This window comes from Anabrus simplex, chromosome 5 (assembly GCF_040414725.1).
Source record: "Anabrus simplex isolate iqAnaSimp1 chromosome 5, ASM4041472v1, whole genome shotgun sequence".
Taxonomy (NCBI): domain Eukaryota; kingdom Metazoa; phylum Arthropoda; class Insecta; order Orthoptera; family Tettigoniidae; genus Anabrus; species Anabrus simplex.
In genome coordinates this window covers 324964041-324977861 of record NC_090269.1, presented here as the reverse complement: position 1 = coordinate 324977861, position 13821 = coordinate 324964041, and the positions used below count along the sequence as shown (strand labels likewise).

The window sequence follows — 13821 nt, the reverse complement described above, 5'->3', positions numbered from 1 at the left end:
GCATAGTTTCTGTATGATGTTACATGATCTCAGCTTTGCAGCAGTCGTCAACAAATCTTGTGTGAAGGATAACATTCTATCCAAAGTAACATTTAGAGAGATGCCATCTTATTCAAAGTTTATTGACCTTTTATATTCCTCTTGAATCAGTAGGCCTAATATTTTCTTTCAGATGACGGCTGTTGGTAGAGGCCGGAGCTGGGTGATGGCTTCTGATCAGGGAGCATTACGCCGGCCTGGTGAGTTGCCTATTTCTGTTGCCCCTATGGCAACCCAATCTGGTAATACATCTGTGGAGGAGACACTTGTTTCTGCTGTACAAGCCTTGAACCTTCACGAGCCTGCAGTGTCAGCATCAACATTGCGCAGCTTTGAGGAGCAGTTACGGAAGATGTGTGTATCTGGAGACATGCTCAGGTGAGTGTAAGTACCAAAGGGTAGATATAAGAGGCGTATTATAGGAGCCGGTTACGTGAACGATGTTGATCCACGAAATATCACTGTAATATTTGTCGCAAACGATAGATAATCATTGATTTACTCATATAAAGTCTCAAATCCCAGGTTGATTAAGAAATACCGTTGTTACTAGCAAGAAATATGTATACGTATTTACTGGCTGTAAATAGTCCATGGTGTTGCATTCCGCTGGTTGCGCCATCTTTTGTTTCTTTCTTGAGGTCCAGGGCTGGCACCGATGAATGGGAGTGCTATGTCTGCAATTTTTGTTATCTTTGGCCATATGTCTTGCATTTCGCTGCTCGCGCCGTCGGTTTTTTTTTCTCTTGAGGTCCAGGGCTGGCACCAACGAGCTCTCCTTCTAGCGAATGGGAGTGCGGGTATTTTGTTGAAAAATAGCATGATCCCTGGACCAATACATATATATATTTTAAAAGGAAAATAGCATAATCCCTGGACCAATAAATCGTTTAATGAAACAGTTAATGCACATGTAGTGACAGCCCATCAAATTACATCGAATGAGAAAAATCAGTAAAATGACACCAAAGAACTTCAGTGAGCAAAGACATCACAGACGACAGTGTTGGACAAACAAAACATTTACGGAAGCGCTGCGACGTAGCAGAAATAGTTGTTGCGAGGCAGTAAAGTATGTATTCTCTAAAATAAAATATTTCGCATTATTTCTTAATCAACCTGGGATTTGAGACTTTATTTGAGTAAAAGCAATTACTATCTTCCATGTGTGACAAATATTACAGTGATATTTCATGGATCAACATCATTCACGTAACCTAGGGGCCTTTAGTTAGCAGCATTATATGAGATTATGATGGAAGGGTAGCAAGTTGCTATCACGGGTGTTAATTTCTTCACAGCAGTATTTTATTTTAATGAAGTCGTTAAGCCTTGTGAAAGATGAAATTACTAATAAATTTAATGGCATTGGAAGTAAATACAAGTAAATTGTAATTATACAGCTCTACCGGGTGATTCAAAGGTTTGCACAGAAACTAAAGTAGCCCATAGAGGGGTCAAGTACAACTTTCAAATAGTAACATACTATACTCTAGGATGTAACCCTATGTCAGGACAAGCCTAGGAATGATGTAATGACAATTTATTTTTCCAAAATGTTCTACTTTTTTTAAACAGTGCAGAACTGACAATCATTGAAGTGGTAGTTGTTTGTGCACACTGTGCATTTCGACACTGGACACTTGGTAATGTTTACAAAAGTTGTTCAGACTGTTGCTCCTGACATTTCTAGGCTTGCCTTGATGCAGGGTTTCAATCTAGAGTATATATATATATATATATATATATTTCACTCCTTCTGTTCTGAAAAGAAATACAGTAGAACTCCTATTTAACATTTTTACAGGGACCTGATATTTTTAACCTTAAACGGGGGTTTACCTTAAATCGAGGTTTCAGCAGAAAGCACACTTTTTCCAGAGATCTTTGCCTGTATTAACATAAATTGTACTATCATACATTGTTAACACAGTGACAGCAATAAAACAAGGAAATATCTACCCTACACACTGTACTGTAGTTACAACTTTGTACGGTTTGTGCTGAAAATTACTTTTGTGTTAAACTGTCCCTGCTATCTAAGCAATAGACCTGTATTGCACTATAACTAGCTTTGGCTGAGATTGTTCTTTGAAGATAAATAAATAAATAAATTAAATTAAATAAATAAATGCTTGTGTATGCCCTAAAAATTTGTTCCTTTGCACTATCATCAGATAGTAGACCAGACCTATGCCATTTTGCTAAACCCAACTGAATAATTGCTGAAGGCACATACATAAGGAAATGTGGCTGCTAGATGATGGATCAGTATCTCATCCATGCATCTTCAATATACACTGCTGTTCGCATTTTAGCATTTTCAGTCTACAAGTCCCTGCGAATTAACTAAGTGCTTCCATAATCCTCTATTTGTAACCAGCTCTCTAGCTTCTTTTACACTGACTGGCAAAATTTATGGATCAGTTGAATTTTCAAATAAAAAAAGCATGTTAAATTGTGAAACATTTGTTTTATTACTTACACTAATTATTTTCATGAAAAAATTATCTAAATAAGGGTAGCAATAACAGAGAGATAACATTACTTACAATTTTTTCATAAAAATGATCAATGTAAATAATGATAATAAATGTTAGAAAATTCAAGTGATCCATTAATTCTGCCAGTCAGTGTAGTTGCACACCTCTTAAAACTTTATCTCCCTCTACGTCTTTTAGTTGGTTAACAAATCATTTACAATGATATTAAGGAATATGTTCGCTATGAGGCCTATTCCTGATAATGTTGAGCCCATGACTAACCCTTCCTTTTGACAGATTTTTGTCGGTGAATGCAAAACCTCTTTGGTTTAAGGTTGTTCTTATAACGATATACATGATTTTCCATAAAAGACGGTAAAGATACCAAATTCGCACAAAAACACATTAAAATTGGTATGAAACAGCCATCAGTTTTGTTTTCATGGATGTTTTCTAAGCAGCGACTTACTCATTAGCACGTATTTTCTAATTCTAATAGTCTGAACACTCATATTCAGTTTAACGTATCCACAAAGACGCTGTCAGTTGGTACAGTTGTTTTATTCACATCTATTTACAAATTAAACACACATATAACCTTAATCACTGTTGTGACAAACAAAACTCACATCACAAGCCGCCATTTAAAATATGGAGACTGCAACCATTGCATGTCACGAGGTCACAAGTATATTCTTGCTACACCATAACTCTACTAAACAACAACTCGTCGTAACCAATAACTCTTCTACCAATAACTCGTCAACCACTAACTCTCTTTACCATCAAGGCCACCACCTTATATATGTGCCTGGCCAGGCTTCCAGAAAGATACATTACCAAAGAAAAAACCTACCTTCGTAAAAATTCTAGAGTGCCTAATACGTAGATTATAATGTGCAGAATATTCTCAGTCATTGTATTGCCTGTTACCATTCTGGAAGTTGCAGTGTGTTTCACAATTATGGATTACAAATTATATGATGAAACGGGAATGCCCTGCGAGCATTCACGTTCATGTATTTCTTGAGAGGAACTCGCTAACACCCGACTGTATGAATTCAAAACGAGCGCCGAGCGCGCAGGCATTGTGGAAGACAGCATGCAAACTAGCACTGCTCCAGAACGCCAGCCAAGGCCAAGTGACGTCACACCGAACGTTCTCTCTTGTTCTATGGCATTTCATCATGAACGGAATGTAATATCATAATTTCGAGAACGTCACCTTGTAGGCCTGAACAATAAATGCTGCTAGCCAAAATGTCATGTAAATCGACGGAAGGATGGCCAAGATAAAAAAATTTCTAGATGCCCACATGTGCAACCATACCGTCCGACCTTCGGCAATAAAAGGGAGTCGCCAGCCTTGAGTAAAGCAGTATGCGGTGAGTGCGTGTGTCACTCAGTGTGTGTGTGCGAGCAAGCACATCATCGCCTCGCTATACCGTTCGTTACTCTGTCCGGATGAGTACATGGGTTCGAAAGTGTTAGTGTTGAAAGCCTTCTCCGTGGACTTTGACTTTGCCCGTGAACGAAAACTTATTTTCGTTTCTATCAGTCTGAAGAGCTCTGCAATTGTATTTCGTTTGTGGATTGTGAATTTAAAGAGACTGTACGTTTGAAACTGTGCTGTAGTTGTTTCCTCTACCGTGTTAAGCTATCTCGTAAAATTGTGCCCTAGCGACTGAACAATTCTTTGATATAGATGTTGATTCCCATAGGGAATCTGAAATATTTGTCCTGAATGAGCAAATTTATAATACCAATATAATAATGAGCCCACCCTAGCACACGAGGGCGAAACGCTGGCAACCAAGAATGAGCTAGCTGGAAAATTTATAATGTCCAATAACGGACCATTTATTTATTTACATATTTTACGCCCACATTGGAGCACTGAAATCAATACATTTGAGTTAATTTCTTCTTCTTCTTCTCCCAGAACTTTTTCATCCTCTCCGACCTGGAAGCTCTTTGTGTGTCCGATACAGTATATTGTTTCCGTTCAACTGCTTTTAGTTTGAGACTTATGCTTTTGTTCTTCAAAATCCTCTTCTCTTTTCTGTCTTTGATTTGTTGCCGAGTTATACCCAATTCTTCCAAATCGTCCTGAACTTCTTTGAACCAATTATTATTGATTTTATTCTTCAAAAAGTAATCGAATAGTTGTTTCAATATCCTGGTGTCTGCTAATCTTGATATGTGACAGAAAAAGGAAATTTATATTGGTATTATGAACAATTCTTTTACGAACAGTGTCACGTTATTTTGTAAAGAACAGTGCCTACTTTTTTTCCTTAAAGACTGTGTCTATCACTCCGCGTGAAAACAGTGTTAATATTTCCTAGCATAAACTGTGCCAACCTTCATTTCAATCAAAGACTATGTCAATTCCCCTCATAAAACTGTCTAAAATTACGCCTCAGTGATAACCTTGCCTCTGAGAAATTACGACATAATAGAACTTGGACTGTCATAAACTGTTTCTTTATATTTTCGTAGAAGCTCTAATTTATTTCAGCGAGAGTGTGTGTGCTGTACTCCTTGCATACAGTGCAGAGACTGTATCCAAAGAATTTAATTTTTTTTTTTTTTTGAGATTGAGTGATGTGCTTAATTATTGCATCTCGGAAGGTTCCTGATTGCTTTCATTAATTATTTCAAGTGCCTACTGCGTTATTCTCACGGAACTGTGACTTTGATTTCATCTTTGTTTCAAAAGTGCGTCCAACACCATTTACTGTGGAAACTATTCAAAAGTGCTTCGCCTTAATTTGCAGTGCAGTAGAAAAGTGTCGCACCAGATTCCCTTGACATTCTGTGCGGGAGTTCTTCATTTCTCCGCTCCTTAACAACTATTTCACGCTGCACGATCTTCCTCAGGTTCGAGTCGCCGTCAACGTCCAGTGCTGAGACAACACCAATGACGCGGGACGACGCCGACGCCGCAGAACAACGTCTCCTCCACACCTTCAAGGGCAATCTCACAATATATCTGTAAAAGGTTATATAATTCCTCAGCTTATCTCTTGAATAAACTGCAAGTTCCACTTTAATCATAAATTTATTTCACTACCTTCTCTCATACTCTCTAAGCATGAGCCGTACACACCTTGACATTATCCATGCTCTCTGACAAATTTAAGTACGGGCGTTCCTGTTTCAATATACAGGTAAGAATGAATTATATACAGGATCTTACATTAATTGAACTGATATAAATGTCTGTGTATAGCACATGTTTCATGAGATAACCTCACACACAATACGATTATTCAACCACGTAAATAATAATAATAATAGCCCTTTCATGGCATAACCTCACACACAACGCGATTGTATCATAATAATAATACAAATACTAACTGGATGTAACACTTCATAGCCATACATAAGAGTAGTAATAATAGTAATAATAATAATAATAATAATAATAATAATAATAATAATAATTGTAAAATCATAATAATAAAAATTCTAGCTCGATATTTGCATTAGTTACCCATGGGTGAGAGAGTATTGTTTTCAAGTTATATCCATTTGCGTCAATATCCCCCCTATAACTTGAAACAATTCCCACACTTTGTAACACTCTCTTGTTTCTCACCATTTAACTACCCACAGACTACCTTATTCACACAGCCCTCCTGTTGGCGCTGTCGAAGTCCACAGTTCGCAGCCCGGTGGTTCCATCGGGGACCATCACCTTCCCATGGTGGGTCCGTTGGGTCTGGTCAACGGTGTCTTCCTTCCTGATGATGGTGATCCACACGTCCTCGCATGGCATTCGAAGCTCCGCTGGTTTTCCCCTTGTTCGTACCTTTGTGTTCTGTCGAGTGTCTTCTGTGTGTGTCTTCGGGTGTGTTCTGTTTGTTGGATGTTGGTTCAGACCCCATTGGTTCTCCGTTTCCTAGAGGGGGTCCCACTGGCTGTGTCATTGCCATCTCTGCCTCCATCTCCTGGGACATCGTATGAGCCACCCCATAGTTCTGCTCCACGCTGAACATCCTCCCTTGACAGTTCACGGTGCCATGGAGCTTACTGCGGCTGTCGAGCACCTCGCTCTGGGTGTCATACTGGTACGGCCCATTCACCGCCATGTCCTCTGGTTGTTTGGTCTCGGCGACGAATACCCACAGTGTTCTATTGATGTGCTGAGTCTTATCACCATGGTCCTCTGGTCGTTCTTCATTTTCGAGTCCAGTAGATTCTAATAGTCCTGTCACGGTCACCAGTTAACGTATCCACAAAGATGCACACAAGATGTTGTCAGTTGGTACAATCTATTCATAAGTTAACATGTACATAACCTTACTCACTGCTGTCACAAACAAAACACTTGCATCACAAAGCCACCATTTAAAAAAAATGCCAATCGCTGCATATCCAGATTGCAACCTTAACATACAGTTGAAACCCATTCTCTTTGGTTGAAACAGTTGACTGCTTAAAAGCATGTCACAACACGTGGTCACAGATATAACCATGCTACACCATAACTCTACTAAACAACAACTCGTCATAACCAATAACTCTCCAATCATTAACTCTTTTTACCATCAAGGCCACCTCCTTATATATGTGCCTGGCCAGTCTTCCAGAAAGATACATTACAAAAAAAAAAAAAAACTACCTTCGCAAAAATTCTAATACATAGATTATAATGTACAGAATATTCTCAATCGTTCTAGTGCCTGTTACCATTCTGGAAGTTACAGTGTGTTTCACAGTTATGGATTACAAATTATATATACAGGTAAGAATGAATTATATACAGGTTCTTACATTAATTGAACTGATAAATGTCTATGTACAGCACATGTTTCATGACATAACCTTACACACAATACGATCATTCGACTATGTAAATAATAATACTAGTGCTTTCATTACATAACCTCACACAAAACGTGATCGTATCATCATAATAATAATACAAATACTAACTGTATGTAACACTTCATAGCCATACATACAAATAATAATAATAATAATAATAATAATAATAATTTTAGCTTGATATTTGCATTAGTTACCCATGGGTGAGAGAATATTGTTTTCAAGTTAAATCCGTTTATCACACTTGCGTCAAGTTTCATTCTTAAAATTGTAATAGCATCACTCCAGAGGCTTGTGGCAAACATTTCCATTCTTTTATCTTCAAACGGCGTCACGTAGCCTAAGATTACAGCGCATGTATTATGAAAACTTATTTCAAGCTCCCTATAGAATAATGATAACCTTTTTTATTATAAATTTACATGGGAACAGCCTTTCTGAAATTTAACAAGACGCAAAAGTACATAACCTAACCTCTGAAGTTAGTTATGCACACCACTGTATCTTGAGAATTAGAAGTATCACATTATTTCAGTACATCATATTAAAATTAACCAATCGTTTACTTCAGCCTTTATTTCTAAGAATATAGCAATTGCTGTCATTGCACTTATTGCAAAAATATGTACTCCTGATGTTTGTTTACATCAGTTGGATTTGTGAGGAGAGCTCGGGCCAAGACCATCTACAATAGTATCTTAATACAAAATCAACATGGCCGACGCATCGGTTGAATGTTAACAAGCCTGTGTTACATAAACATAATCTGATTATCGTACTCAATTGCTGAGTTGTAACAATAACATACAGAGTACTTTGCTTTTGGTAATTTAACCAATGCTATCTAGAAATGTCTATATCTGGACAAGCAATATGTAGAAAATTAAAAATATGAGTCTTTTCTATCAATTAGTATGGTCCAGGAAATACCGTAGATAAGATAGGATTGCATTCTAAAATCACAGTCCTGGGTGGGGAAGGAGAGAGGTTTAAGTCGATAAGCAGAGCCTAACTGTGCGGCACCTATGGAGTGAGTGAGACGGCGCGCTGCGATCATTACCTACTGCCTACGATGCCAACCATAAAGCTTGGATGACCTCAGATCTTTTCCGACAGCAGTTAATTGCTCTGGATTAAAAAATGGGTGCGCAAAATAGGAAGATCCTTCTTTTCATTGACCGTTGTCCTGCACATCCCGTGGATGTTAATTTAAGGAATGTGCAGTTAGAATTTCTGCCTGCTAACTGCACAAGCAAGCTACAACCTATGGATTTAGGGGTTATTTACTCCTTTAAGTCACTTTATTAGAAGAACCTGGTGCAGAAAATTTTATTCCTTATGGATGGTGGAAAGGATCCGTCGTCATTTAAAGTTTCAATCCTGGGTGCGCTTCACTTCATTGCAAAGTCTTGGAAAGCCGTGAAGCGGACTACCATCTCAAATTGTTTCTTGAAAGCAGGATTTTTCAGAATCATGCAGAATCTCAGCTGTAAGAAGAAGAAGAAGACCAAGAAGAAGAAGAAGAAGAAGAAGAAGAAGAAGAAGACCTGCTACTGGATGTATGGAGAATGTTGCAGTCAGACTGCACTACTGAAGATTTTCTTCGGGTAGATGATTCTGTGATCACTGCAGAGGAAAGAAGTGTGGAGGAGTTGGTTGCTGAGCAAACAGCAGCAGAGTCTCCCACCAGTGACAGTGATGAAGCAGAGGAACACAGTGAAGTGATGCCTACCAGTTTTGATGCAGGTGCAGCAGAGGATGTTTTACGCAGGTATCTGTCATCTGTAGAGGGGGTTGAAAATAATTTTCATAACCTTTATGAGCTTGAAAAACAAATAGAGGTCATAAGAAATAAGAAGCGTAAACAAAGATCGATTCTGGACTATTTTGGTACGAAGCAATGATTGTGTAGTTTTCCATCTGAAATAAATTTGTATTAATGTTGTAAATACAGGTACAATAGTAGCAATTAAAATGTTTCATTCAGGGAAAATATTGCATCTTAGATAATTCTATAGCCATTCTAAGAAAGTAACTACTGTATATTAAAAGAATATATTGCACCTACTGGTAACCTTCTCCTGGGCAAAGGATGAGCAGAATTACAAAGGCAGTGTAGGTAACAGTTAATACAGTACAGTAATTAACTTACATGGACCTTTATTTGAGGTAAGTACAGTAAATCAATTGAGACTGAAATACTCTATAAATTAATAATATGCATTTGTGTAACATTTACCTCTTTTTCCAGAGCATTTTTATATATACCTTTACAAGTTGTTTGCCGTGATTGACACTTTCCCCCCTTTTACACCAGTATTCCTTGGTCCCTTGAAAAGTGTAAAAGAGGGATAATACTGTGTATTGTGTATAAGTTTAACCTCAAACTCTATATAGTTGAAAGCTGTAGAAAATTCTATAATATTCGTATACTGTATTAGGTGTATTCTGCTATAATTTGGTACGTATGAAGGGTTCTGGAAACTTACTGTAAGGTTTATTATCCAGATACATGTAGAGACAGTAGGAATGTTGGAGAGATTTCCATGTGTATTGGTAAACAGTAATAGAAAGTTCGAGCTGGATCCAGTACTGCAGTACTCCATTCGACTAGCTGGTTGATCCATGTTTCGAGTGTGTTCCATTTAGAGTGTTGTAAGAATCCTTCCAGAAATCGATAATTCTAGACGGTTGATCGAACAGTATATTTATCAAGCTGTGAGTCAGTCATTTGAAGAGAGAGAGTGTTATAGTGGGCGAATCAGTGTTGTTGATGTCTGTACTTGTCAGAATCGACTTCAGGGTACTCCGCTATTAAGTGTTGTAGTGTCACTTGCTATTGTGTGTAATTGTATGTTGTGACTTACAGTGATAATACAGTAATTTACACAAGAAAGTGAACGTGTTCTCGTGTGATATTTATTTAGGCTCCGGTAAAGAAGTAGGGGACTGGAAATAATAATAATATTGCATTGAAAATTACTCACATGTGTTCAGGACTCCATTTTGAATATTTTTAGGTTCCGAAATGTAGTATTTTTTATTGATTTTGTGGGTAATATTGGTAATAGTTGCACATATGAAGTAGGAGGATGTATTCATGATAGCCATCTTTGATTCCAGAGATGTTATGTAATAGACTGGTCATTTTGACTTTAAGGCGGCCACACACGCTACGTTTTGCTTGACGATTTGCATGCGCAAACCTAAGTCGCTAGCAAGACGGAACGCAGAGACTGGCACACACCATTCAGTCTTTCTCAGAAGTTATGTTCGCAAGCTTATGTGGAAACATGTCGGACGATAGTATATGCCTAGCTCTTGCCATAATTTGCAAAAAGAAGAAAGGAAGAAAGATGCTTTCTAGAAAGAGATGGACGAAGAACTGGCTACTGAAACGAAATGATTTTTCGCACACGAACTTACTGAGTGAATTGAGGTTAGAACCAGGGGACTGGTATAATTACTTGCGCATGGATGAAGATACGTATTTGACTCTTCTTAATAAGATAACTCCTCGAATTAGAAAATCCGACACAGTCATGAGACAAGCAATTACTCCTCACGAAAGGCTCACTGTAACACTCCGTTTCTTGGGCACTGGAAGGAATTATGAAGATCTGAAGTTCTCTGCAGCTATTTCTAGTCAGGCCCTTGGAGTAATTATTCCAGAAACATGCAGAGCAATTTATGAGGAACTAAAAGAAGAATACTGCAAGGTATGATTTATTTAATTATTTATTTAAATTGATGAATAATACAAATATATAATTCAGGGTGTCCACCCGTATGGAAAACCTGGGAATCAGGGAAATGTCAGGGAATTCGATAAATAACGGGAAAACCTGGAAATGTCAGGGAATTCAGGAAAAATTCTGGAAATTCATTCTTCTGCCAGATAAAATTGACATACCATATTTATCCATGTAATATAAACACATTTTTCAGTTTTTATAACATTACTCTAGGGCATGTCTTTTATGCCAGGAATAAATCGTAATGAAAAGTTACTAAGGTGTGATCTCGAATGTGAAGTAACCAATAATTTCAATAGCTATATGATAGATTGATCGAATTTTCTAGGTTTTGATCTGCTTACTATTGAATATTCTGTGTTGTTGAGGAATGGCGAGCTTGATGAATTTGGCCTATATTGCGTTCTCAGTTTTTCTAATCGCTTAAATGCATGGCTTCCACAACAATATATGCATATAGACAAAATTCCACAACCCAACGGATGACTGTTTGTTTACTGTGTAATGACTTGTGCTATAGTTACTACCTCGTAAAGTGTAAAAACAGACACAAAATACTGACTGAATGCAGAAAAGTGTGAAATTCTCTTAAACTTAATACTCATTCGAGTGCTCATAATTATTATTATTATTATTATTATTATTATTATTAAATGCGCTGACGTAGGTAAGCCTTCTGTAAATGTGTAGTGCATCGTAACACCATTTGGGCTGCGCCACGTTGAGTTTCCAACCTATCTTTCGTGTGAGGGGTTCGGAAGTTTTGAGGCACGACTAGTAGCTTGTAATATCATGTGTAATTTTGTGAATACAGAACAAGATTTAACATAGTGACATCACATTGTAAGATGAAGGTTACTGGGCGAGTTGGCCGTGCGGTTAGGAGTGCGCAGCTGTGAGCTCGCATTCAGGAGATAGTGGGTTCAAATCCCACTGTCGGCAGCCCTGAAGATGGTTTTCCGTGGTTTCTCATTTTCACTCCAAGCAAATGCTGGGGCTGTACCTTAATTAAGACCACAGCCGCTTCCTTTCCATTCCTAGAACTTTTCTGTCTCATCGTTGCCATAAGACCTATCTGTGTCGGTGCGACGTAAGGATGAAGGTTGTTTGTTGGTTAAGAGGTTTTGAGTTTGTGAAGTATGTTTGGATGTATTCGGTCTTGATCCAGCCAATCCCAAGCTGCCATTCATATTGATTTATATCGGTTGAGTGCAATTTCGAAACCTGGCTGACAATTGTATTGTCTACATCACCATATGGTTAAGCTACCTCACTCCGTGTGTGTGGTATATGTTTAATAGTGTTCACTGTAGATGGAATTGTATTTACATCCGTGTGTTGGTTAGTATATAATTAGTCTGTATATCATACCTCAGTATAGTTCATGAAAGACAAGTGGCAAGAATGTGACTCAGCTAAAATTGGCACCGTGATCTCGATCAGCCATATAACATCCTTCCTATGCCAGTCATTAGTCGCGAATAATTTATTTCTTTTATTCGTATTAATAATATACCTATTGTTGTTTGTGTAGGATATTGTTAGGAAGTGCATGCACTATCTTAGAAGGATTTGCGAATTTGTTTTCACTTGTGATTCGCGTGTGATTTTTGTAGTACGGTATTACATTTTACGAGGGCTGTGTGCCGCAGTTATATTGCATTAGCTGTTACTGAAGCAGTAGAGTGCTGGCAGCATAGATAAGGCAGTGCTCACAGGTTTTACCAACTGTCAATTTAGAAGAAAGCTGTGCGGAATTTAGGACTATTTTACAATATCCTTATCTTTCTTCTTTTTTCAGCTAACAATATCTTCATCAAAGCCAAGGAAAACTTTGTTTAATGAAAAGTGGCTGCTTGATGGTACTTTCAGAACATGGTTGAAACCCATGCCTCAAGACAAATTTTCAGCATATTGCATAATATTGTAATCTGCAACATGTGGAAGCAGGCATTAAAAAGTCACATGGGAGGAAAGATGCATGCCAGTAGTGTCGAGTTCAGCCAGTTCTCATCATCCCTTTCAAGTTATTTTAAAAAGGAACATTCGTATAGTGAAGTAACAAGAGACTTAAACTCAGTAGATAATACCTGGCTGCGCACAAGTTGCCCTCTGCCTGCCACAGCTACCACAACGAACTTTATCACATATGACTCCACTTCTTCTTCTTCCATTAAAGAAGGTTCACTAGAGACAAGATGTCTACAGAATTATCTTTCAAGAGAGCAAGTAACCAAAGCTGAGATTATATGGTGGATGCATACTGTCATGCAACACCATTCTTTACGTGCCAGTGAAGCTAGTGTACGTTTGTTTCCAGTAATATTTCCAGACTCTGAAACAACTTCGAAAGTTCAACTGCACAGAACAAAAGTTGCGTATAGAATCACTCATGGTTTAGCTCTCTATTTCCATAAACAAGTTCATGAGTAAGTGCACACATTTCACCGTTGGGTTTGACGAGTCACTGAATAAAGTTTCTCAGATGGACCAAATGGATCTTGTAGTTCATTGTTTCAATCCTGATACTAATGAAGTATGCACTTCTTATTTTGATTCCATGTTTCTTGGTCACTCTACCTCCTCAGATTTGTTAAATGGTTTCTTTGCAAGCACAGCAAGGACTCTATCTAAAAAAAGACTTATAAATTTCAATGGATGGTCCAAATGTTAATAAAAAGTTCCTTCAGAATTTTGGTAATTTA

At 37.8% G+C, this 13821-nt stretch overlaps 1 protein-coding gene across 1 annotated transcript in view; it reads left to right on the top strand.

The window, feature by feature from the left end:
- Positions 1-13821, top strand: part of LOC136874875 (CBP80/20-dependent translation initiation factor) — a 146709-nt gene that overhangs the window by 59030 nt on the left and 73858 nt on the right. Inside the window, exon 2 of the mRNA XM_067148572.2 lies at positions 173-417. Within this exon, the coding sequence (XP_067004673.1) occupies positions 173-417 (245 nt within the window). The remainder of the gene's footprint in view (positions 1-172; positions 418-13821) is intronic.